Below are 25,397 nucleotides of genomic sequence, written 5' to 3' on the forward strand. Positions count from 1 at the left end.
TTTACACAATACTGAATACTGTACTCCCCAATGTTGTAAGAAATCGTCAGTCCTATTTTCTCGCATGCACAGGGGGGGTTAAACTATGTGCTCAGGCGCAGTGATGGCTTCTGTGCTGTTTGACTACCCCCTGCTGAAAAAGACAAAGAATTGTAGAAGGTAGAAACGTTGCCTAAGGAAAGATATGTTGTAAACTTCGGTGAGAATCACATTATAGTTTATATGGCCTGATGGATTTTTAACAGCAGTGTGTCAAGGTCACAATGAGGTCAATGCGTGAGGCAAAAATAATAATAAATTGCAATTTGCTGTAATACAGTATAGCTGCCCCCCCCCCCCCCCCAAAAAAAAAAAAGTGGACATAGGTCAGTATCCACTCAGTAAGTTGATTTTTCACTGTGATCTTAAAGTATAAACAATTTGGATTGATCAGCGGAGAAGAACATCGCCTTATGGGAGCAACCTCGTTGCTTACTCGATCTGGTTCTGTGTGGGGGGGGGGGGGGGTTTCCCCCCACCCCATTTCTTTCCCAAGCTCAAGGTGGTGCTTCAAGGAGCCGTGTTTTGATGACACAAGGAGCTGACTGACTTCAGGAGAAAGCCAGACAACAACCTGGTCTGGTTTGCTGGTCATCCAAAAGGAACATACAATATAGAAAGAGACAACAAATCAAACTCACATTTACAATACCTCAAATTTTATAACACGTAAAATTAACTTAAATTAGGTCATGTGGAAACGCTGTCTGCATGCTAATGAGCTAGCTGGCTAGAGGGTTAGCGGGCCTCACTAGCCTGCTTGCTCACTCGCCCGTGGACCGTGGAAAATTTAACAAGGTGACACATCACATGTTATTCAGCCTGCGGCGCTCACTACAGACATTTGAACACATACGTTTGTACAGGAACATAATTGGGGCTCTCTTTTTCATGATTTTGCAATCTCATTTTATTTCTTTGGCCATTATTTTATTCCTTCAAATTTGGCAGGCTTTTTTAATGACACTATTCTCTTTGGTGTGCCAAATGTATATGCCATTTTATTTTCACTTTAAAGGGACTTACTGAAAGCGCTTTACTACTTGCACTTATGCGCTTTGGACTTTTGATTAAATGTCCAAGTGTGAATTAATGAAGGATTTTTTTTTTTACTTGCTGTTGTGTCTATGTTTTATGTCACCTGCCAAGTAATGTAATTTAGCATGATGAAAATTGTCATCAATTAATTAATTGTTCATTTTGGTCTTTTTATATTAGTCACAATAAATCAACCAAATATTTTTATTAGATAAATGAACACGAATGGATGAATGCATTCATTTTGTTGGGCAAATAAAGGCTAAATGAATGAAATACTAATATTACAGGATTTTATGTTGCAAATGGTTAGCGAGCCCACTAGCCACACGTTGCACACTTAAGTATCTTGTGAAGATGTACTTAATAAAATGGTCGAATTAAATTGACGCTCGCCCATTTTAAATGTGATGTTTAAACCCCGCCCAATGACGTCACCCAAGGTGGCCAATCAGCGTCATGGGAATATAGCTCGCTGATTACTCACTTGAGCGTGCACGCGCGCGCGACTGAGCGAGTGAGCCAACTAGTTGTTGGCTAGCACGTTAGCAGCTACAGTTAGCCTGCTTTTCCGAAACATTAAAACACACTCCCCGTTCTCGCCAAAAACCCGCTTGACGTTCACCATGAATGGGGACCCCCGTTTAGAGGCTTGTCCGTCACTGTAAAATGACAAAGAAGACCAGGGAACCTCTCGAAATGGGAAAATAGCCTTTCGTCAGTGGGGAAAGTCTGGCTACATCTTACTTTTTTTTTCCTTTCTTTTTTTTTCTTTTTTTTTTTGCATCGCTCGCCAGCATCAGGAAAGCTCTGAGATTTTTGCGAGCAGTGGATGCGGAAGAAGGATATGAGGCAAACTGGACGGCTAAAGCTAACTGTGTGCTGTGCTGGGATTCGAATGTGAGGAGCTTTGCAACTACGAACACAATTGTACCTCCTGCCAAGATAAAGTGAGTTCACGTTAACTTTTCTAACAGTGGACGTTTAGGTTCACGGGTTGTTGTTGTTGTTGTTGTTTTTTACGACTACTTACGGTGTTTGCCATGCTAACGAGAGTGACAGCGAGCAGATTGGATTGCAGCTACTGCAGGCCTAGCATTAGCCGGTTTCTCTCTTTTAAATCATGTCATGTTTAACGCCGAATGTCAGCGTGTGCGTTTGAGTTTGCGGTGGCTATCGATTGTGCGCACACACACACACGCTGATGTGATGGCAGCTGTTGGTGCTTCGATTGGATCCATTTGTCCCGATCATAACACACATTAGTCATAAGCTAGGCGAAATGGTTAGCTTGCTAATGCCTCTTAGAAAATGTCATCTCGTTGGGAGAACATTATATATAATAGGCCGTTAGAACAGAGATATATATATATGTATATAAATAAATAAAATAGTCACTGTCATCCGTTCTGATTCCTTTCAGATATATGTTGCATTGTGGATTATAGTAGTACAGTAGTTTGTAGTGGTGTAAAAGTACACTGCATCCTAATGAAAGGTGATTTTAATGTGACACACCAATTTACGCCTCTCAATGGGATGCATTTTAGTTGTACACTATTTTTTTAATAAGTACATACAGTCAGATGCCAATTCTGACCTCAACACAAATTGTAATCTTTTTGGTTCAACATTGGATTTGAAATGAAATTGAATGAAGATTTGCTTTAACTCCAGACTTAAGCATAAATTTGAGGAGGTGTACATCCAAGTCAGGTGAAGCTATAAATTATGTGTACTTTTTAAGGAAACAAAAATGATTGGACAATTAGTTGCTCAGCTGTTCTATGCCCAGTTGGGCATGTATGGCTACCAGTTAAACGGGTTCACTTATATTTATTTGTATTTATTGATGACGTGACTGCTAAAGCAGTAGGAAACATTGTGAAGTGTTTTTAGCAATATTAGTTGCCCATATTCAGCCAATTGCTTCAGAACTCATTGTACAGAGCTTTGCAGTGCTGATGGACAATAACCGGAATCGTATTGCGAAAGAAACAGCCAAGTCAATCACCTGACCTGAAACCAATTGAGCATGCATTTAATTTCAATGTGGAGACAATACTGAAGCGAAATTGCCACTTGAGCAGTCCATCTCAATTAAAGCAGCGGGTCCCCTGCATAGCTCGGTGCCAGGGTCGTGTGCACGTGACCCTAGGGAACATGTTTTTGTTTTAATTAATTCATTGTTTTAAAAAAAATTGTACTAGAATGAAGTGTGATTGCATATCCACTACAGTAGGTGGCAGGCAGTGGCGCTCTCCTTGTCAGAGACTGCACAAGGAGTATTGGCTTCTCTGCAGAGTTGTACTTAGAACAATTTTATAAACAAATGATATGAGTCGCAGCGGTGAGTTGGTTGGAGGGGAGGTTTTTTTTTTTCTTTCTTTTTCTGGCGGGATTGTATTTGCAACCAAGTATTACAAAGGGATAGTTTGATTTAAGATGATTAATTGTTCTCAATTTGTCCCCAAAATCTGAAGTTAAAGCACATCTTACTTCATTCCAAATCCATTGTAGTGGTGGTAAGAGCCAAAAAGATAAGCATTGTCACTGTCCCATTATTTATGAACCGTACTGTATGTTTTATAGTCAAAAACACATTGACACTTTTTTTTTTTTTTTAAACTGATGTAGAGTGTTTGGATGTTTCACTTTCAAGTTGATTTTGCCCATCATATGCTGCGATCTCTCTTCCAGATGAGTGTTTTTTCTCACACTCGCTGGGTTGCCAATGCGCTACAAAGTCACTCACCTGAACGCCCTTCAAGGATTCGGCCGGAGTCGCGTGGCATCATCCGTGCGAGGAGGGAGCACACAGCGGTGCCAGGATGCGCAAAGACTCCTGACCTTAACTGAAGCGCGCACGCACACGCACACAGCAGCCAGGCCTCAGAACTTTTTGTTCCCCATGAGAACGTCCCGCTCGGTTTGCCGTCCCCAATGGAAGTGCCATCATAGACACAAGACACTGTGGCTCCAACTCCACAGTTTTCTCAGCGACCGCGTTGGAGCGGATCTTTCAGCTTTGGGTTCTCCCTGAAGGCGGCGAGATGGGCTCCCAGGCGCTTCAGATATTGCGACAGGGCGTGTGGGCCTCGCTCACCGGGGGGTGGTACGTGGACCCCCATCAGAGCACCTTCTCTAACTGCTTCCATCTCTACCTGTGGATCTTTCTGCTGGCGTTCCCCTTTTTGCTGTACATGGTGAGCACATTTCGGTTCACGTTCTGAAATTAGTTTGGACGCATTTGTCGCCGAAAATCCTGAGATGTATTCTTGTTTTCTTAGTCTTCTTTTTTTAGTAATTGTAGTAAGCTACATTTGGTTTCTTTACTTAGCTTCTTAAATTATTTTGTTTGCAAATGCTTACAAATGTTGTCATTTTTATTTGTGTGACGCACATCGAGTTATGAGTGATAATACATTATCAACGGGCAATATCTTTAGGGTATAATACAACTAAACTTGTACTTACCTTTTGATGACTCATAGCAGTGTGTTGGAATTAAAGTATTAAGGCAAAGTGGTGAAAACGAGCCAGTGAGCCACCCAGAATTAATGTAATGCAGCTCAATTTTTTAAAACGATATCATTTTCTTTTACTTTTGAAATATACCGGGTACATTGAAAAAAAACAAAAAAAACAATGACAAATATTTTTAAAGAAAGACCTACACAGTATATCCCAATATAAAAAAAAAAATCCCTTAAAATTGCATAAAGTTAATGGCAATATTCTTTTATCTTTTTTCTCTATTTGTTCATAAAATGCATATTTTTTTCATAGAACGCACAATAAAATGAACTTTAATAAATAAATAAAAGGAAACTAATAATCCAGTGGACAGAGAAAGTCTTGTGTAGATGATCCTATGCTCACTGAGTTAAACGCTTGGGAGATTATGCTGAGGTTTTGCAGCTTTGCAGGTCTTTAAAAAAAAAAAAAAAAAAAATTAGGTTGGACTCTAAATTGGGCCGTCTGCAGAGCTTATACAAATTGTTTCATCGTTGCATGTTCTTTCTCCTCCTCGCAGGCTTTTCCCGCCAGCTTGGTGATAGCAGGATTGTACTCTGCCGCGGTGGCCATCTTTTTCACCACCATCAAAGTGGTGAACTACCGGCTACACGCCATGTTCGACCTCGGGGAGATTATCGAGAAGAAGCAGGCCTCGCTCACGGCTGACGGTCCGAGAACAGAAGAAGGGGACGAAGGTTCAGGCGGCAATGACGGGAGTCAGCCCAGGTGAGTGGACGGTTTTGGACAAAAGGGGAAATGGTATTGATGTGAACGAAATATCCCGGCCATGCGGTGAACATCCTTTCAATTTGCTTCAGGGATATTCATGCCGGTGTGGAGATGACCGTGTTTCGAAAGGTCAACTCGACACCTCCAGTGCGATGCAGCTCTCAGCACTCGCTGTTTGGACTCAACCAGGTGTCGGTGAGGAATATCAACTTGTTCTGATTCGTCCATCCCGACCGCGCGGTCGTCCGACACTCGTAGAACCGCAGTTACAGTCGTAACTTTCGTTTGCTTTGATACAACAGTTTTTTATCTGTTGTTCATTTCGTTTATTTATTTATTTATTTTAATTCAGGAGTTCTTGCCTCAACTTGAGGATTCGGGGGGAACAAAAGGTGAGCAAATGTTTTTTTTCCATACAGTAAATCTATAATAATGTGTAATTCTGGCCATTTTAACCATCTCCGTCTTTGTTTACTTTCAGATATCAAGGAGTTAATGCGAGAACAGGGAAGCAATAATGTGATCGTTACCTCTGCTCATCGTCAAATGTTGCGGCAGAGTTCGCAGGACACCATCAGTAAGTCTGCTACAAAGCTGTGTTTTGTTTATGCTGCTCACGCTCCGGAGCACTGGAGGACCAAGAGAGAGTCCCGATTGTCATTTGCATTGCCTTAATGAAGTTGAGGGTCCCAGCCGCATTGTAATCTGATTCCCCTGTGCAGGGGCTCCGAGCGTGGTCCAGTCCTGCATTGCTGCTGCCCTGGGAGGGAATTTCCCAGGTCTCATTGGACTCCCGTCTGGATTTGGAGAACCGGGAGAATATCTGTCCATACCGCCGTCACCTTCCAGTCAAGAAGATGGAGGAGAGAAGGTGGAGGTGCCGCAAAAGATGCCAGAGGACATTGAGTTGGCTTATTCTCCCCTCGCGCCCTCTGCTGAGTCTGGGAGTCTTGGAGATACCCCCCTTAGTCCGCTGATAAAGAGTAGCTTGAGTGAAGAGCTGAGTGAAAATCTCTTAGGGTTGGGCCTGGACCCGGTGGTGTTTGTGCCTGGGACCGAGTACCCGGGCTGTCGCAGTGGGGTGGCGTTAGCCGCCGGATCCACCGACAGCTGTTTCAGCGGCGGAGGCGCCGCCACCGACCGCGAGACGCTGAGCACCGTTAGCAGCTACCGCAGTGAAAAGACGGACTCCACCCAACTTGAGAGTCCATCGTTCGGCCAGCCGAAGCTCGCGGATGGACCGGTGTCGACTGCGGTGCCAACGGCGGGCGCCAAAGTCTCCGCAGATGTCGACGCCCCAGCGGGGCAGGACGGCAGCGATACGGATAACCTGTCTGACAGCGTGTTACTGCGTTCCCCCGCCAAAGAGATCTCCCCCAGCCAGGCGCTCGACAGGACACTCGTCGAAGGAGACGATTTACCGTCTGTGCCGTGTGACATGATTGCGCAATTCCCCGCTTCTTTCCACGACTCTTCCCCCTCAAGCAGCGGCCACTCGGACGTTTGCGATTTAGACCGAGCCGCCGCCATTCCGCCCCTTCCCCCACCTCGGCAGGCCACTTCAGTGCCCTCAGGGCGGGCCCTGGGTTCCGTGTGCTCCGAGCCCTCTTTGCCCATATCCTCAATCCCGTTCCTGCTGTCCGATCAAGCGGCCCAGCAGGTCGTGCGACCCAAAGACTTGAAGCTGCTGCGGGCCAGCGGCAGTAGTGTGGGCCACAAGCCGGGCAGACGGAAAGCCCCGCGAAGGCGAGCCGGGCCGGGAAGCAGCAGCTTCGACTGCGGCTCTTACAGGCGTCATCACAATCATAGACAACACCGAGATTACATCCCGGTGCGCAACAAGCTCGGCGCCAAGGCCTACAGCGATAGCCTCTTTGAGGATTCCAGCGACGAGGACGACGGCAGCGACATGAGCGCCGCATCCAGTCTCGGCTCCCAGCGCCGCTACAGCTCCGACGAAGACGACTCCAGTTCCTCTACCTCCTGCTACTCCCCGGAACTCGCCGGCGCCGCGTTACAGCTCCCCCCGGCCGCTCAGCCTCCGACTCCACGGGAAGGGGATTTGGCCGAACCCGCCGGCCCCTCACATCCCCGCGCCGCTCAGCGCTCGTCCAGCACGGCCAGCGCAAAGACGCACGCCAGGGTGCTCAGTATGGACGGGGCGGGTTCAAGTCAGAGCGGCACAGCGGCTCCGCCTACTGCTCTGCATACCATGCCTGCCACTTCCACCCCTGCTCCTCGTACCCTCACCGTCTCCAAGTCCGACTTGGAGGCTCGCACCATCCACATCGACTGCTTCCCGGTATCGCATCCTCATCGGCTGGATTCTCTCGGAGGCTCTTGGACTGGCAACCAGATGGGCTGGCGAGCGGGCGAGTTGACCGAAGAGGGGGCGGTTGGGGGAGGTGAGCTTATGTTGCCTTTTTTGTTTTTAGGATAGTAGCGGTAGCTCAATTGTTTGTTTTGTCATACATAAACAATTACCAGTCAACAAATTGCTAGGGCTGGGTATGGATTCTAATTTCCTCAATCGATTCGATTTTGATTTACAAGAGTTCAGTTTGAGGGGTTTTTTTCCAATTCGATTCGATTCACTTCAATCCGATATTAATTCTGGATTTTATTATTCAAATTCAATAATTGTAGATATAAATTATTAAAGCAATAAGATACAAAAAATATCGGTCTTTAAAATAATATTTTCTTATGAATTTATGGGAAAAGGAGATTTTCATGGGTTTATGAATCGATATTGAAAAGGAAAATCGCTTTTTCGATTATTTTTTTTATTTTTTTTAACCCAGTCCTACAAACAGTATATGAGCATAAGTAGTTTTGGTACAAAAATGCGCTAGTGTACCACAGTATTCTGTGTTTGTTGTTGTTTTTTTTTTTTAAATGAAGTTAACCTCTTTGCCGCTCCAGAGGATGGCGGCAAACACGACTCAGTCAGCAGTGTGAAGAGGACCCAAGCCATCCGCAGGAGACACAACGCAGGAACCAACCCGACTCCCCCACCCTCCACCATGGGATCCCCTCCCAGGTCAGTCCCACGAGGCAAACCCGAGGGAGGATGCTGATTTATTTGCCTTTTGATTTTAATCTGATCTTGTCTTTAAACCATTAGCCTCCAGGACCTCCAAAGGGCTCGGACCTCCTCCCACTCTCGAACCCGCACCCTCCCCTCCGCTTTACAGTTTGCCTCGTCGCTTCTGCTCCCCCGCAGCGGCATCCACGAGGCCTCCACCTTCGACGACACATCAGAGGGGGCCGTGCACTACTTTTTTGATGAGAGCGGTGAGTCTGTGGCTTTCAAAGAACGAGCGCAACGTTTCCGGAACGAGCCGGTTTGGAGATAAATGAGAAGATCAATGCAACTTTCTTCTCTGTCGGTTAAATGGGAAGAGAGCGGCCATTTGACAATCAAAGCAGGGACACAGCTGGAAATTGATTTTTTATTTTTTTATTTTTTTGCTCTTATTATTCTGTCTGTGTATCAGGAGTGAAGAGGTCCTACACATTTGGGCCTACTGGAGGAGGTTATGAGGACCCAGTTCAGTGAGTTACGACGCTTATAATTCACTACTTTGAAAGAGCATTGTATGCAAACTGCAAATAATGTAATTTTCTTGTCTTGCGGCTTGCAGAGAAAGGGAGAGGCAGTCTCAGTCCTCAAGCTTCACCTCCACGGAGGTCCAGGAAGGAGCTCCGGTCCTGTCCATGCTGCAGCCCAGACCAGTCGTCCTACAGGGCATGCAGGTTCGCAGGGTTCCTTTGGAAATGCCTGAGGTGAGTATTTTTTTTTTTCTTCTACTTGTTTAAGCATCTTCTCAAACTCATTGTCTTCTTTCGAACCCGTCTCCAGTTTGACCTGGATCACGAGTCTCTGCAGGAGTCCCAAGAGAACACGCTGATGATCGAGGAGAAGGCGAAACCCAAACAATACTACCGATTTTGGGTCCTGCCCGGGAAGTGGCTCAGGGTCCGCTATGATCGATTAGCACTTCTGGCCTTGTTGGACAGGTAAGGCTGTCGAGTTGAACAGACGTGATGTGATATTTGCAATCACGTTCTCCTTAATGATGTCATCAGGAACCGACGTGTGGGAGAAAACGTGTTTGCTGTGGTGCTGGCCAGCCTGGTGGCCTTTCTGGGGTTCCAACTGTTGCTCCAGGGCTTTTTCAGGGACATCTGGGTCTTCCAGTTCTGCCTGGTCATTGCGAGTTGCCAATACTCCTTACTAAAGGTAAGACAAATCCCTGAAGGAAATCCATCTTGTCTTATGCAGCCATTTTCTTCAAGCCCTAATTGACATCAAGCTTCTAAACCGAATTGTTATTTTCCAGAGTGTACAACCAGACGCAGCCTCCCCCATGCATGTGAGTATCGGGTTTGCCCTCCTGCTTTCAGAACTTCCGGTTTGAACTAGTCGTGATGTTGTTTGTCCCTTTCTGTTGTGAACAAGGGTCACAATTGGATCATCGTGTACAGTCGGCCTGTTTACTTCTGCTTGTGCTGCGTGATGATCTGGATCTTCGACTTGTCCGGCCGTTCTGGCAGCCTGCAACCTTTCTCCCTCTACGGCGTCACCTTCTTTTCCGCACACTTCCTGCTTTGTGTCAGAGATATGCTCCTGGGTAAATATTCTCACTTGGTTTAAACTATACTAACTGACGCCCAATTCACACCGACTGCGGAACGGACGCCGAGCTTCATCTGTACGGACGCCGCAAGGAAGAGAAAGCGTTTGAAATCTGCGTGTCAATTCACGCCAGCTGCGGTGCGTATGCGGCGCGGATCGGATATTCGGAGCTGCGGAACATTTCCGCAAGGTTTCTATTTTTCCCGATTCCCGCACGCGGATTTTCATGGAGCTGAAGAAACTACACGAGCTGGACAGGAAGTCAGGCGTGCAGATTTCCGGACACGTACCGCTCACGCGACGCACTCGGTGTGAATTGGCCGTGACTGTTAAACCTATAGACTAAGAAGCACCCGTGAGGTTTAGATTGCATTACCTACTCTGTTTTATCCCCCCCCCCCCCCACTCCCACAGTGTTTGCCTTGTGTTTCCCGGTCATCTTCCTGTTTGGCTTGCTACCTCAGGTCAATACTTTTATCATGTGTCTGTTGGAGCAGATTGACATGCACATTTTTGGTGGAACAGGTACGACCGTTCTCTGTGCATTATGTTGCCTTATTCGTAAAAGAGATTGGTCGCTTGCGCGCCACATTGATCCACTCCTCTTTCTCTCCTCAGCCACCACCAGTCCCCTCTCGTCTCTGTTCAGCCTCATTCGCAGTGTGCTGGTGGCCGCGCTGCTGTATGGATTTTGCCTCTGTGCCATAAATGTGAGCGCGGCATGACTCCTTGTTCAATAGCATGTGTAAAAGTAGAAACCTGACGCTCCAGAGGTCAATTCTGTGTTTTCTTACCACTCAAAGGCACCGTGGGGCGACGCCCATGTGCCAGTGCTGTTCTCTGTGTTCTGCGGCCTGCTGCTGGCCTTGTCCTACCACCTCAGTCGGCAAAGTAGCGATCCCACCATTCTGTGGTCAGTATATTGATTCATGGCGTTGGTATCGGTCTGGGAAAAAAAAGTATTGGTATTGACGATCCTTACGACTGTGCTTCGAAATCCGAAATTGCCGCATTCTTTTTTCCCCCCCCGGCTCCGTTTAGGTCATTGGTCCGATCCAAATTATTCCCGGAGCTGGAGAACCGCACGCCAGAAGAACCCCCTGTAGAAATCAAGGATCCTCTTCCAGAGAAGCTCTGCAACTCTGTGGTAGAAATCGACGCTTCCGAACCTTGACACGTCCGATTTCAGAATGTCCTTCGTTTTAAAGCGTTTTGCCTTCTCAACTGTAGAAAGAAATTCTCCATTCAGACCTTGTCATGTGCCCCGTCATGGCGGTGATCACTTTCGCCATCAGTGCCAGCACAGTTTTCATTGCACTACAGGTTAGTACCACTCGAAGACATTACGCAGCCACTTTTTCTCCACACCATTTTAACGGCAATCGTTCACCTCGTCCTCTCTGTGCTCTCGCTCCACAGCCCGCGCTCAGCTTTGTCTTGTACATCCTGGCGGGAGTCGTCGGCTTTATCACTCACTATCTTTTGCCTCAGCTGCGCAAACAGCTTCCGTGGTTCTGCCTGGCTCACCCTGTGCTCCGATCCAAAGAGTACAGTCAGTTCGAAGTCCGAGGTGGGTGTCTCGTCGCACTTCATCCGCTCCCAGCTCAAGTCACTGTAAAATATATAAGGGCCATTATCAGCTTTTCCCTCTGGAAGGCATCACTGAGGATTAAATGAAAACCAGGCAAGGTCTCAAGTTGAAGTGCAGCTGAGAAATGCATTTAACCTCCATCATCTCCCAGGGATTTTCACAGTGCGCCAGCACTAAATTCAGTTATTTTTCTTCTCGCTGTTGAACCTGCTTCACATTTTGAGAAGTTGCAGTAGAGCTGAGCTTGCTTGGTTGCATCTCAGTTGAGCAGCTTGAAATCTCACTCCATTTTGCACGCATACTTTATTATGCATTCACTCACAATATCCAAGAAAAACGAGTTCAGGCCTTGCATTTGTTTGTCACCAGATGCTGCTCATTTGATGTGGTTCGAGAAGCTGTATGCGTGGCTTCAGTGTGTGGAGAAGTATTTCATCTACCCGGCGGTCGTGCTCAACTCCCTCACGACAGAAGCACGCGCTGTTGGCCAGAACCATAAAGAGCTGGACATCTAGTAAGTCACAATGATGGATGGATGGATGGATAAATAAATTAATGTTTTTGTTAAGAAAATCAAGAAAGTCTTTTTAATATAAAAACAAATACAGCATTTATTGTCAGTGAAATCGAATCTTTTTTTTTTGTTAATAAAGTGTTTCTCGTCGCTGTTATGTGAAAAACAATTTAGTCATTTTTTTGGGACATTTTTATTTCTTCGAAATTAAACTAAATGCAGGCATCCCAAGAATGTAAAAAAAATGAAGAAAAAAAATGGGCATAAATGTTTTTCACAGCGCACCATGTTAAGTAAAAAAAGAAAGACTGTCTTTACTTTTAAATAACTATTTTATTCTTAAAGATTACTGTTAAAAATGTACAACCCGTTGTCATTAAGCAGAATTATCAGCATCTGCTGAAAGTAACTTGTAATTTAGATTACTTTTAAAAGAATCTGTCAAGTCACGAAGTTACTTATAAAATCAGGTAATCTTTAAAGTAACTAAAGTTACTATTTCTGGTGATTATGTTGAGGGTACAAAATAATGTTTTTGAGGATACTTTTTTTGCATGCGTCGTCATCACGTGCTCTTGGCCTGTTTTCTAGTAGCCGAGCGCTCTTCATCTCGGTCGCTGGCATGAAGCTGCTGCGTTCGTCCTTCTGCGCCCCGTCGCAGCAGTACGTCACGCTGTGCTTCACCACGCTTTTTTTTCATTTCGACTACCCGCACTTCTCGGAGACCTTCCTGATTGACTACTACTTCATGTCCATTCTTTTCAGCAAGGTCAGTCCGTGTGCCTCGTCAATCGTTTCACATCTTTCAAAGGCTGAAATATAATTGAATACGATTATGTCTTGTTGTGTTTTCTCAGATGTGGGACCTCTTGTATAAGTTGCGCTTCGTGTTGACGTACATCGCACCCTGGCAGATCACGTGGGGCTCGGCGTTCCACGCCTTCGCTCAGCCCTTTGCGGTGCCACGTATCCTTAAGTCCGATACCGTGGAAGGACGCCTCCGATTGGTCCATTTCCTCACACGATGCCCTTAACTCCATTCCCCTCCAGACTCTGCTGTTCTCTTTGTGCAGGCCGTCTTTTCAGCCATCTTTTCGACCCCTCTTAATCCGGTCCTGGGCAGCGCTGTTTTTGTCACCTCATACACCAGACCCGTTAAGTTCTGGGAGCGGGACTACAAGTATGTGGTTTAAAAATCTGCAGGTTGATTTCACTCAAATGTGGTTATCGGAGCCACATACAGCTCGCTCCGTTCTTTAATCCGGCCCGGGCCGAGTCCTGTAATATTTGTGTTTGCATTCATTTCGTCTTTTGTTCATACATCACGCAAGATTGGCCGAGTTAGAAAAATGTTTGCCCACACGGGTTGACAAAATCACTGCTAATGCAATTTTGTGTTGTTAGCACCAAGCGAGTTGACCACTCCAACACCAGACTTGCCACTCAACTGGACCGTAATCCAGGTATGCGGTTTTAACACCATTCAAGTCTCTGCGTCTGATTTTCTCTTTTTTTTTTAATTAAGCATGGTTGACATGAATGATGCATTACTGTTGTCCGACCAGGCGCCGACGACAACAACCTGAACTCCATTTTCTACGAGCACCTGACTCGTTCGCTGCAGCACAGCCTGTGTGGCGATCTGCTGCTCGGCCGCTGGGGCAACTACAACACCGGCGACTGCTTCATTCTCGCCTCCGACTACCTCAACGCATTGGTGCACATTATCGAGATCGGAAACGGCCTGGTCACCTTCCAGCTGAGGGGTCTGGAGTTCAGAGGTCAGCGGCAAGCCACGTTCTCGGGTTGGCGATGCGGTCGGATAAATATGAATCCCAGGAGAAATGTAGATACTTTATTTTTATCTGCTTGAGCGGTGTAGGAATAAATGGTGCGGCTTCAGGCACTCGCAGAGCTCAGCTGAATATCTGAAGTGTTTTCACCCAACAGCAGATATTTACAGAAAATCAGACATATTATGCATATACAGCTGACAAGGTCATCCAGAGTTCTCGCATTGCATAGGTTTTTATTTTGAAAGAAGACCTGTTTTAATATCCGGATTTGTTGGAAGTTGAGGAGAAGCGACGACATTATCGCCTTAATAGCGAGTGGTTCCTACCGCAAAATGCTCTTCAAATGAAACCTTTCTGACAAAAACGGAGGATTATTATGTCCGTGAAGGCAGAATTCTGATTCCGCTCCCGTCTTGTGTTTGCGTGATGCGTTTCACATCAACTTCATCTCCTCCCTTGCAGGCACGTACTGTCAGCAGAGGGAAGTGGAGGCCATCACGGAAGGCGTGGAGGAGGACGAGGGCTGCTGCTGCTGCGAGCCGGGTCACCTGCCTCACATGCTGTCGTTCAACGCCGCCTTCGGGCAGCGCTGGCTGGCCTGGGAGGTGGCGGCCACCAAGTACGTGCTGGAGGGTTACAGCATCACCGACAACAACGCCGCCTCCATGCTGCAAGTGTTTGACCTCCGCAAGATCCTCATCACGTACTATGTCAAGGTTAGACGGCCAGAAAAATCATGGCGGCCATGGAGTCGCTACAATTTAAGCAATTTGTTACAAAAGAATATAAATACAAACTTGGGTGAAAATTACAAAATAACAAGTACTGTATATGTTGAACTTTTTTTTTTGACAACAAAGTAACTCCGGTCTGCTTATTCCTGCTGAGAGTTATATAATATTGACACCTTCTTCAAATAATCGCCTAAGTCATTCCCCCCCCCCCCCAGTTTTTTCAGGAAACACACACAAAAATTGAACCATTTGCATCATGAGGAGATGATTTTGGCAAAAAAAAAAGTGACTTATGCAATTATTTGTGGCGGCCATGGCTCAGGGTGTGGAGCCGGTCGTTCAGTAACCAGAAGGTCGGCTGTTCGATCCCCGCTCTCCCCAAGTCGTGTGTCGTTGTGTCTTTGGGCAAGGCACTTCACACACACATTGCCTGCAGTCCTATGAATGTTTGGTGGTGGGGGGCCGGGCCGTAAGCGCACACTGGCAGCCGCGCTTCTGTCCGTCAGCCTGCCCCAGGGCGGCTGCGGCTACTAAAGTAGTTTACTGCCTCCAGAGTGTGAATGTGAGTTGATGAATAATGTATCCATTCCATTGTAAAGCGTCTTTAAGTGTCTAGAAAAGGGCTATGTAAATATGATGCCGCATTATTATTATTATTTTAAGAGGGTGATTATATAACATCTTGCTCGTACTCACTACATTGAAATATTACCTGACGGCGGTGTTCGGTTTAGGTGAACGGTATGAGATTTTTTTCTAATAGGTTTTTTTGGTGAGCTAACAAATACACGCACGCACACACGCACGCACGCACGCACATACACATACTCACCCACACACACACAAAAAAATAATAATAATAATAAATAAATAAATAATAAAGAGCAATGATGATGACATTTCCGAATGAACAATACTGAAGGAAAAGGAAAAAAAAAAGAAGAAAAAAAAAAAGAAATATTACCAACAAAGTTTGCTACTATTGTCAAAGTAGCCCAACACCAAACGTGGCTGTTTTTGCTTGTTTACTACTTCCTGTTTTGATTTCTGCAGGAGACAAACAACACAGAAGAGTAGTCAGGACAGATTTAATTGCACCCTCTGTTGGTAGCAAAACCCGTTATGCTTCCATTGATTTCAAGACACTCTGTGAAATAAGTTTGCTAACAAATGTTTGTTTTACGCGGATTCCACAACTGCCAAAATAACTTGAGATGGGGAAAAAAAAAAAAACGTATCGTGCCTGTTTCTTATTTAGGTCACATTATTATCTATTATGTCTCATGTTTGCTTTCTCCAACAGAGCATCATTTACTACGTGAGCCGATCCCCCAAGCTGGATGAGTGGCTGGCTAACGAGATGATCCAGGAAGCGCTGCGACCGTGCCTGGGAGCCAATTACGTCGACAGCGACCCCACCTTCAACCTGAACATCGACGAGGACTATGACCACAGGGCCTCCGGGATCACGCCCTCTTCCTTCTGCATGACTTATGTGGACTGGATTCAGTACTGCAACAGCAGGCGTCAAACGGTTTGTCGCTCCGCAGGCTTTACGTCCGAAATATTTCTGTTGGAAAGTCGCATCTTATTCAAGTTGCTTTAACTTGGACATCTTTTTTGTGTTGCAGCCGGTTACAAGTGATAGAGATTCTCCTTTGGTCCGACTATGTTTTGGCCTGTGTATCCTGGGACGAAGAGCCCTGGGCACCGCCTCCCACAGCATGTCTGCAAGGTGAGACGCAAACTGGACTTCACTTCTGGCTTGCGTAGTGCAAACGTTGACTGTCCGTCCCCCGCTGTGGTTTTGACAGCTTGGAGCCGTTCCTTTACGGCCTCCACGCGCTCTTCAAGGGAGACTTTCGCATCACGTCTCCACGGGACGAGTGGGTCTTTGCAGATATGGACCTGTTGAATCGAGTTGTGGCGCCCGGAGTGCGGATGTCCCTCAAGTTGCATCAGGTAGCGCTTTCCTGACCAGCGGGAAAACGTCTTCACAAGACCAAAATTTCAACATGAGGCTGACATGGTGGCCCCTGTCGCGCTCTCCCCCCAGGACCACTTCACATCGCCGGATGAGTACGAGGACCCGGCGGTGCTGTATGACGCCATCACCATCAACGAGGAGAAGATGTTGATATCGCACGAGGGCGACCCCATTTGGCGCAGCGCCATCCTGGCGAACATGACCTCGCTCCTGGCGCTGCGGCATATCATGGACGACGGCAGCGACGAGTACAAAATCATCATGTTGAACAAGAAGTTCCTCAGTTTCCGGGTCATCAAGGTTGGACGGCCTCCGTTTTTGTGTTTAGCTCGTCGCCGATTCGCCTCGCGCGACTGACCGGCCTTGTGCGCCCCCTACAGGTGAACAGAGAGTGCGTGCGTGGGCTGTGGGCCGGGCAGCAGCAGGAGCTGGTCTTCCTGCGCAATCGCAACCCCGAACGCGGCAGCATTCAGAATGCCAAGCAGGCGCTGAGGAATATGATCAACTCGTCATGTGACCAGCCCATCGGCTACCCCATCTACGTGTCACCCCTCACCACATCGTATGCAGGTGGACACAATCAGCTGCGCTCTGTCTGGGGCGGGCCTGTCAGCCCCCACAACATCTACAACTGGCTCATCAATAGCTGGGACAGGTACAGGATGCTGTTTTTTAGGGTTTCTGCATGTCATTAAAAAGCGTTCAAAGTCATGACATGGATTTTGCTCAAATTAAGGCCTTTAAATGGCCGTAAATACAATGTCCTGAGGCGTTGAATATTTAAATACAAGTTATGCATACAATGCAATTGCTCTGAATTGGAAAACAAAAATGTACTCTCACTGTCACCGTCTAGCATGAAACACTAATGCCACTTAGTGGCAGAAAATTACCTTAACACAAATCTATGACTCAATGTTTCACACTCCTGTTAACTGTTTAGTGTATCGTTTTAACTTAACAACTTTATGAATTACTTACTGTAAAATAACTGAATCAATGAACTTGAAAGATGCATCCATATTTGTGTTTGGTAACCATATTTGTCCACTTAAATGTTAATTAACAATAGTAGGAAAGATACGGGTTTTTTAAAACATTTTTATGTTTTTGGGATTCAACTGAATGCAGACATACCAAAAATGTAAAAATAAAACATTTAAAAAAAAAATGGACGTGTTTTTCACACAGCAGTGACATATATGTATTATGCATGTATATGTGTGTGCGTGTGTATATGTAGTACGACATCGGCATTAAATTACAGTAATTTCTGGACGACAAGCCGCTGCTTTTTTCACTTGCATTCGACCCTGCGGCTAATACAAAGGTGCGGCTTATCCATCAGACCACAAAGGGGCGCACTATAAAGGAAGCGCAAGAGCGTCAGGCTGCGGCTTTCAGTCGGGTGCGGCTTATATGTGTAACAAACTAGAGTATTCCCCAAATTTAGCTAGCACGGCTTATAGTCGGGTGCGCCTTGTAGTCCAGAAATTGCTGTCGTTTCAAGTTGCATTAAAAATGGCATTCAATTAGATTTGCCGATACCTGCAAAAACCCCGGTTTTAGACCAAAAGACTTCATGGGTGTGAGCGTGACAAGTTGGTTTCTCTACAGGATGCAGAAAGGATGCGGCGCCGGTTGCAACAGCGGCGGAAACATCGAGGACTCTGATTGCGGCGGCGGTTCCACCTCCATAACGACCAACGCTGCCATCCACACCACCCAGAGCACGCCAGCTTCCGGCCTTCCCCAGCCTCACATCACCACGATGCAGCCCTCACTGGGTAAAACGTTCTACTCGCTCAACCTAAAAAGGTCTTACTAAATTGATGATGCTAATTAACATAAAATGTTCAAATACATTTTAATAAAACAATCAAAAGAGAAGCAAAGGCAAAATTTATTCAACAAATTTCACAGGACTCTCGATAATGTAAATGCTTGCCCATCAGGTACGGATAATCCAGTGGGTCCAACCCAAAACTGGCCTCACCACCCCCAACCACTCCCACTGGCTCTGCTCAGCCAATCAGAGGGCAGGATGGAGGCGGGACTGCTCTCCTCCCTCCAGCGCACGTCCTCCATCCAGGGCCTGCTGGGGCAGCAGCTGTCCAACTCGCAGCTGTCGTTCAGCGGCTCGGTGGCGCCGCCGTCTCTGCTGGTGCCCGAGCGCTTGTGCCCCGCCGGCTTCCTGGACAGCGCCAGCCACAGGGCGGGCCAGCGGGCTGGCCTCGCCCAGGGCAACGTTCTCCATTTTGAGAGCCATTTTGGGAAGTGGAGTTTTTCTGGCAGAAAGGGCTTTAACGGTCCGGCGGCGGAGGCCGATGGAGGAAACGTCCACGCCATACGCATGCAGGTGAGGAACACAACAGGAAGGTGGCGCTGATGTCTTGCGAGTGAGAACAATTAACACTAAATTGTTTTTTGGTTTTTGAGTTTCAGAATGTCTGAAAATGTATACACAAGCTTGTATTATAGTACACAGTACTTATAATTAACTGCATTTGATTTCTTGTATAGTGAATAATACATTTACACCGTTATTGTCAAGCAATTCAATAATAATTCTCAAACTGCTTCGCTTGAGGCAACACGGCCACCCACGATTTTTATTACTTTCCTCGTCATGTGCAACCAGTCGGGAGCGAGATTGCTTATCACAAAATAATTCACTCGTTCGACTTGAAGGGAAGTCTTTGAAATATTTCACATGCTGACTTGTCGCGCTTTGAATTTATGATCTAAATCAAAATGAGGGCAATGAGGTGAACTCTCGATGGAGTCGAAATAAATAAGGCGACGCTGCATGTGTTTGGTCGGGATGAACAAATCAAATTCCACGTGGCAATTTAGTCAAATGCAATTTTCACATCAAAAAGGCTTCAATTTGAAAAGTGAATCTCTGCTTTATTTCTGTCATCTGGTATATACAGTATTATTTTACATATATTAGGGATGCACAATAATATTGCTGGTCGATAATTATCGGCAATTATCGACCATTTTGACGTCATACAGATAATAAAGAAATCGGCCGATAATAATAGACATGCCGCGTTGGTCTATATGTTGTTGTTTTTTGTGCCCAACTCCCCAACCACTTCCCTCCTACGGTAGCGTCGTGTATTTGTGACATCATAATGCGCGCCACCTCGTGTTGACAGAAGATGCATCATGGCGACGTGGCAGTCGCCAGTGTGTGCTTTCTTTACTGCGTCTCCCCAAAATGTTACCTTTGCAGTGTTTTGTTGCATTTTTAGAACGTGACTGTTTTGTTTTGGCAAACTCAAAATGAGTTACTGGTCGTCTTTGAAGTCGAGATATGATCAAATTCAGCTTCATGGTGCTTTACACAATGTTTGTACATGACTTGAAAGTACATTTGCATTCGAGTTAATTTTGCAAAACTGATGTTGGCTTATCGGTTATCAACTTCGGCACTTTCTAAATATTGGTTTATTGGTATCGGTTGAAAATAGCATTATTGTGCATCCCTAATTTATATGTATATGTATTTTATATATTTATGTATCGTCGAGATGAGTTCAGTGCTTAAGAAGTGCAGTGCACGTGTTTGTATATCATTGTGAGAAGTTGACAAAACCACAAATTAGTTTGCATTATTGTTGTAATCTTATTTACGATTTAGTGACTTACGTTCACGCCAAATTTGTTTGGTCCAATTTTGTGAATTTGTTCTCGTGAACGCCGCCAAAGGCCGCAAGTCAAAGTGTTTAAGTTAACAATTGTAATTAATTGCAGATTAAAACATTTGCTGTTGTTTATTGTAATCGATGAATGCATTGCTTGTTTGTTTGTTTGATAGCCGCCGCCTCCTGCCCCCCCACAAGAGGCCAGTCCCACACAAGACCCGCTGGGAGCCACGCGGGTGGCGGATTCCTGCCTGCTGCCGGCAGGGGGCGCCCCCGCGCCGCCTGACGAGTCCACAGAGTTGCCTTTACTCGAGCACCTGCGCTGATGATTGACAACCCCCGACACGGCCCCCGTTGTGCCGTAAAATGCACCCCCGCCTCCTCATACGCCGTTCGGGTTGCCTCTTGATTAATTACCCAAATAAACAAACAGAAACAAATAATTCTCCCAAAAAATACCAAACAGCAAATCAACATTAAGTGCATATTTGCAATTTGAATACTTATATTGGTACCCCCCCACCCCCTCTTTTTTTTTCTTGTTGTTCTTTTTATTTATGTAAATTTAGTGTTTTCCTTTCTTGGTGGAGATTTTATCTCCATTAATACACGTTTTCCCCTCGAACCAAACAATGAGGGTGTTTTTTTTATTATTATTTGTTTTTGTTTAATTAATCAAGTGGCACCTCGAACGACGTATGAGGAGGCGGGGTGCATTTTACGGCAGGGGTGCAGCTTGCGGCACAACCCCCCCCCCCCCCCCCCCCCCCCCCCCGGCCCCTCCTGGGTAACAGCACACTGGACCCCGCCCCCAATCAAGTCTTTCAGGACTCATTCCATCCGTTTTTATTCCCTGTCAAGTTCATCACGAAGAAATCCACACTCCCTCCCGACAGCATGTTGCACGTCGACTCATGACGTTACTCCCAAAGTCGTCTTCATGAGGATCTTTTTTTGGGGGGGTCGGAAGTGCTTTGTGTGTGTGTGAGTGCGTGTGTGTGTACGTGAGCGAATGTGTGCTAACAGGCCAGGAAGGCCAGTGCAATTCTTAAGGGATTTTTTTTTTTTTTTTTTCCTTTGCTCGACGATTGTTTCTTTTGATGAACTGGAACATGGAGGATCAGCTTTTTGACTGTGTCGATACCACAAGAAGCCTTGTTCACTCTTCCTCCCGACTTACAAGTTTCTTCTCTCACCTGCGATTAGTGCGGAGGAATACGACAAACTCGCAACCCAACTGAAAATGAATTCATCCCCCCCCCCCCGGCCGGCACGTGGTGCTCGGACCGCTTGTTTACAGTCCAATCTGAGAAATTGTGTTGATCACAAACTTGGCAAGCAAAGCTTTTTTTTTTTTTTTTTTTTTTTTCTAATCGGGGGATATTCTTCTTCTTTTTTTTTTCTTCTTCTTCTTTACTTGAAGATTGGGCAAGGCGCCAACACCAAGCGCCTCAGCCAATCGGAAACACCCGCCTGCATCGCATCCGACGAGGAGGACGAGAGGCGAAGAGGGTCCGCTTCCTTGCCCCTCCTACTCGACTACTGCTTCTGCATCTCTCTCTACTACTACTAACTAGCAAACAACTACTACTGCTTGAATCCAGCGTTTTAGTTGGAACTAAAGGATACAAACTGAAAAGAAAGGATGAATATTTATTGGAGGAATACGGTCTTACTTATTGGGATTCGTTTGTATCGTGCTGATGTTGCATCGGCAACTTTTTTGTTTTGTCAACCCCTTTTCTTCAAACCAATCACAATTGTGTCATCTCAACGGGGGCTCCTGCGTGTGTGTATGTAACTGGAAGTACACGGAGAAGTCACTTTAAGTTTGGGTTCCTTCCCCCCCTCTTGCACTCTTCCTCACTTTTGGCTCGACCACAGCGATCAGCTAATGCAGTAGAATGCAAAGTAAGACCCTGAGAAATGATTCTCCCTGCAAAAAAAAAAATCTCCCAAACTTGGAATGCTGAAGACCCAAAATCCTGCTGCTGAAATGCCAAATTTGTGGAATTTTGGCAGGCCGCTAAAATTCCAAGTCAATAGAATGTTGGTGGCCAACATTCTCCCGCTGAAATCCCAAGTAGCTGGCATGAAGCGGGGGTCTTCATTATTCCGCTAAAATCCTTAAGTAAGTCCCCTCAGTATGTTTTTCTTTTTGTGAAACAGCCAGCAGCCAGTAGAACTTTTTCTTTTCTTCCTTTTTTATTTATATTTTTTATTTTTTATTTTTACTTTGCTCGGAGAAAGCAAAGCACAAAACAGCGATCAGAGCTGTGTGTCGGTTGATATGAAATCAAAAGGGATTTCTTAATCTCTGCAACTATGTACAGCATGTTTCATATATAAATATATATTTAAAAATATAAACCTATTTTATTATGATTGGAAATTCTGGGTTATTTTCTGTTTAAGACACTAGTAAGTCCATTTAAGATGAGGGGGGGGGGGGGGAGCTTCACATTTGAAATGTGCAATTTGGGAAGATTTGGTTTTGTTTTTCCTTTTTTTTTTTAAACCTATCCCCACCATCTGCTTTTGTTTAGGTTTTTTTCTCAAAGGGGAATGTTTTTATTTAAGTTGATGTTCAATGTTCTTCTGTACAGTTTTTTAAAGTGATTTTTGTTTCTTCTATTTAAATTAAATGTTTTTGTGTCTTTGTTTGCAACTTGATCTTTTTCTTCAGTCAACCAATTTCCTTTAATCCAAAGTATAACTGGAATGTTTGGGGGGGGGGGGGGGGGGGTCTGTATTCTCCTTCTAAAACCCCAACAAGATGGCACATCGGCGTCCCGCATTGTCTCGACAAAATCCCTTTCAAATTCCATGTGGCTTTAATGTTGCCGGGTTCTTCAAATATCCCAAACAGTTGCAACTCTGGCAGCCCACTAAGACACTCTGAAATTCTAAGTAGTGGCTTGTATTCTTCTAAAATCCCATGTTGAGGATGGCATGCATTATCTCACTATAATCCCTTTAAAATCTTAAATATACCTGGCTTGCTATAGTCCCTCTAAAATATTGAGTGTCTGAAATTTTGGTGGCCGTATTCCCATTAAATTTACTGGCTAAAATAGGCCACAGTCCCAAATAAATGGGACTTTGGTGGCTCCCTCCCAAAATATCCCACAACCTTTCTTCTGAAATACCAAATAGATGGAATTTTGTCAGCCTACAAGAATCCCCCTAAAATTCGAAGTCGCTGGAACATTGGTGAAGTAATAAACAGTAAATCCCTAATAGATGTCGTAAGTCACAATTGAGCGCATTTATTTAAAAATCAGCACGTCAGCTCACTAAACGGTCTAACTATGAATCTTACACAAAAGAACGCTTCATCAGGGACGGCGTGTATCGGATCACATTGTAGCCTTCCTCCTCCTCCTCCTCCTCCTCCTCCTCTTCCTCTTCCTCCTTGGAGACCCTCCATCGGCCATCCTGGCCCGTTCGATGAAGCCACGTCACGAGCACCAGCAGGGCCAGCAGCATCAGGCTCATGGACAGAGTCAGCAGCACCCCCTGCAGGATCCCCGAGGAACTCCCTGCCCCTGCTGATGACAGACAGGGGATCAAAAAGTGTCAGCGCGGTGCGAAAGGAAAGGGACGACGTGAGAGACGAGAGTTGGTGGTCACCGCTGTAGACGGACAGGTTGACGTAGCAGTTCTCCGTTCCCAGGACGTTGGAGGCGGAGCAACGATACAGGCCAGACGTCTGCGAGGACACGTTGACAATCTGGACTGAACCTGACAGCTCACCTGACATAATCGCAAGGTATAATCAATACATTCAGTATGTCGCTGGAGTTCCACAAAGCTCTGTACTAAGTCTTCTACTTGTTTGTTTCTGAAAATAAGTGATGGTTGCGCTCCGCAAATCATTTCAATTCTAACCCTCCATGTTGATGGGCAGTGACATTTCCTCGGGGTTGAGTTTATCCCAGCGGATCTCCGGAGTTGGAACGCCCTCGGCCACCGAGCAGGACAAGGTGACGCTGCCGCCGGCGTCCATGTTGCCGTCCCACTGGCACGCGGGGAGCGAAGGCGCCACTGTGGATGCAATCAAAACACAAGGACGTGTCATAAAGCTGACATGTTTCTTTAACGGCTCATCAAAAACAATACGGAGGTTTTATTCCTTTCGACAGTTTGAACACCTTGAGTGTAGAAACTATATTAATAATGATTCCATTACCTAAAACCGTGAGAAGCAGTTCTCCGATGCCGGGATCCGCCGTCTCTGGAGGGTTGTTGACCATGCAGCGATAAATGCCGGCGTCGGACACGCGAGTGTCGTTCACCGTGATGTCTGCACTCCACGGGATACCTGCCAAGCCGATTGCTCAATTGCTTTTTCCGAAGTTTAAAGCAATTATTATGATAATGCAAAGCCATGGCTATACCTGTAAAGCCCACCCTGCCAATGAGGGAGGGGTCTTCTATGACCTGGCCATGATCGTACACGATCACCTGGAACATTATGAAAGGAATTTCGTCGTGACCTTTCTTTCCTGGAAAACGAAGACAAAAGTTGCGTGCGGACCTGAATGGGAGCTTCCGGACTGGAGAAGGGAGCCAGGGTCCAGATAATGTTGAGTCGGGAGAGCGGGCTGGAGGTGACGAAGGAACAAGGCAGGGTGACGAAATCCCCTCGGACCACTTCCACCGCCGACTCCCTCATGGTTACCTTCAGAGCATCTGAGTCAAGAAGCAAAGGACAGAAAAGACCGCACATTGGGCTGGAAATGTCGAGAGCACAATTCAGTGCAAATGGCGCACGCCTTATTTTGGCTGTCAGGAACAAGAAGAAGTAGAAGTTTCACAACAGAGCCTTGCGGAACTCAACACGATATTGAACTGATCCAGAAAAGTTAATGTTTTAGTTGGTTTTAAAAATGCTTTACTTTACATGGTCATTAAAAAAAATGCCAGTTCCTATAAAAAAAAATTATATATATTTTTTATTACTGTGTGCATGGTAGTTTAATAAAATAAAATAAACGCCTGTTTTTTTGGGGTTTTTTTTATGAATGCCTTATATACATGGTAATCTTTTTAAAAAGGCCTTAGGTCAGGGTTTTTTTGTTTTTTGAAATGCCTTACATGGACGTTTAAATTGAAAAAAACAAACTTACTTGGTCACTTAAAAAAAAAA

At 45.7% G+C, this 25,397-nt stretch overlaps 2 protein-coding genes across 5 annotated transcripts in view; one reads left to right on the plus strand and one right to left on the minus strand.

The window, feature by feature from the left end:
- The first annotated feature begins 1,604 nt into the window (after positions 1 to 1,604).
- Positions 1,605 to 20,982, plus strand: LOC147161108 (pecanex-like protein 3). Its single transcript, XM_086098907.1, has 36 exons — positions 1,605 to 2,027; positions 3,778 to 4,283; positions 5,114 to 5,322; positions 5,415 to 5,520; positions 5,678 to 5,717; positions 5,807 to 5,902; positions 6,048 to 7,730; positions 8,251 to 8,368; positions 8,453 to 8,622; positions 8,826 to 8,883; positions 8,973 to 9,114; positions 9,191 to 9,348; positions 9,418 to 9,571; positions 9,672 to 9,704; positions 9,791 to 9,962; positions 10,382 to 10,492; positions 10,586 to 10,677; positions 10,771 to 10,880; positions 11,009 to 11,114; positions 11,198 to 11,290; positions 11,387 to 11,537; positions 11,928 to 12,072; positions 12,664 to 12,841; positions 12,930 to 13,038; positions 13,123 to 13,252; positions 13,477 to 13,535; positions 13,638 to 13,853; positions 14,331 to 14,584; positions 15,906 to 16,136; positions 16,234 to 16,337; positions 16,417 to 16,564; positions 16,659 to 16,889; positions 16,970 to 17,244; positions 18,207 to 18,376; positions 18,545 to 18,948; positions 20,419 to 20,982. Exons 2-36 carry the CDS (start codon positions 4,131 to 4,133, stop codon positions 20,569 to 20,571), a joined length of 6,762 nt encoding a protein of 2,253 aa, XP_085955033.1. The 5' UTR covers positions 1,605 to 2,027; positions 3,778 to 4,130; the 3' UTR covers positions 20,572 to 20,982.
- Positions 20,983 to 23,248: 2,266 nt separating this feature from the next.
- LOC147161109 (immunoglobulin superfamily member 11) overlaps positions 23,249 to 25,397 on the minus strand; it is an 11,566-nt gene continuing 9,417 nt past the window's right edge. The window contains exons 2-7 of one of the 4 annotated variants that reach the window (XM_086098876.1): positions 24,786 to 24,940; positions 24,646 to 24,712; positions 24,438 to 24,569; positions 24,137 to 24,292; positions 23,879 to 23,957; positions 23,249 to 23,793 (exon numbers count right to left, since the gene is read on the minus strand). In XM_086098876.1, the coding sequence (XP_085955002.1) occupies positions 23,526 to 23,793; positions 23,879 to 23,957; positions 24,137 to 24,292; positions 24,438 to 24,569; positions 24,646 to 24,712; positions 24,786 to 24,940 (857 nt within the window). In that variant the 3' untranslated portion in view covers positions 23,249 to 23,525. Of the gene's footprint in view, positions 23,797 to 23,878; positions 24,002 to 24,136; positions 24,293 to 24,437; positions 24,570 to 24,645; positions 24,713 to 24,785; positions 24,941 to 25,397 lie in introns of all 4 variants that reach the window. The other 3 variants (XM_086098875.1, XM_086098874.1, XM_086098873.1) reach the window with 3 other exon arrangements.

Source organism: Leptonotus elevatus, chromosome 16 (assembly GCF_054856555.1).
Source record: "Leptonotus elevatus isolate MCC_2025b chromosome 16, RoL_Lele_1.0, whole genome shotgun sequence".
NCBI lineage: Eukaryota > Metazoa > Chordata > Actinopteri > Syngnathiformes > Syngnathidae > Leptonotus > Leptonotus elevatus.

Excerpts from the sequence above, each read along its gene's own strand:
- LOC147161108 (XM_086098907.1), top strand. The coding sequence starts at position 4,131 with ATGGGCTCCCAGGCGCTTCAGATATTGCGACAGGGCGTGTGGGCCTCG. Across the intron at positions 11,291-11,386 it reads CAGTTTTCATTGCACTACAG|CCCGCGCTCAGCTTTGTCTT; the intron begins GTTAGTACCACT and ends CTCGCTCCACAG. Across the intron at positions 14,585-15,905 it reads TCATCACGTACTATGTCAAG|AGCATCATTTACTACGTGAG; the intron begins GTTAGACGGCCA and ends TTTCTCCAACAG.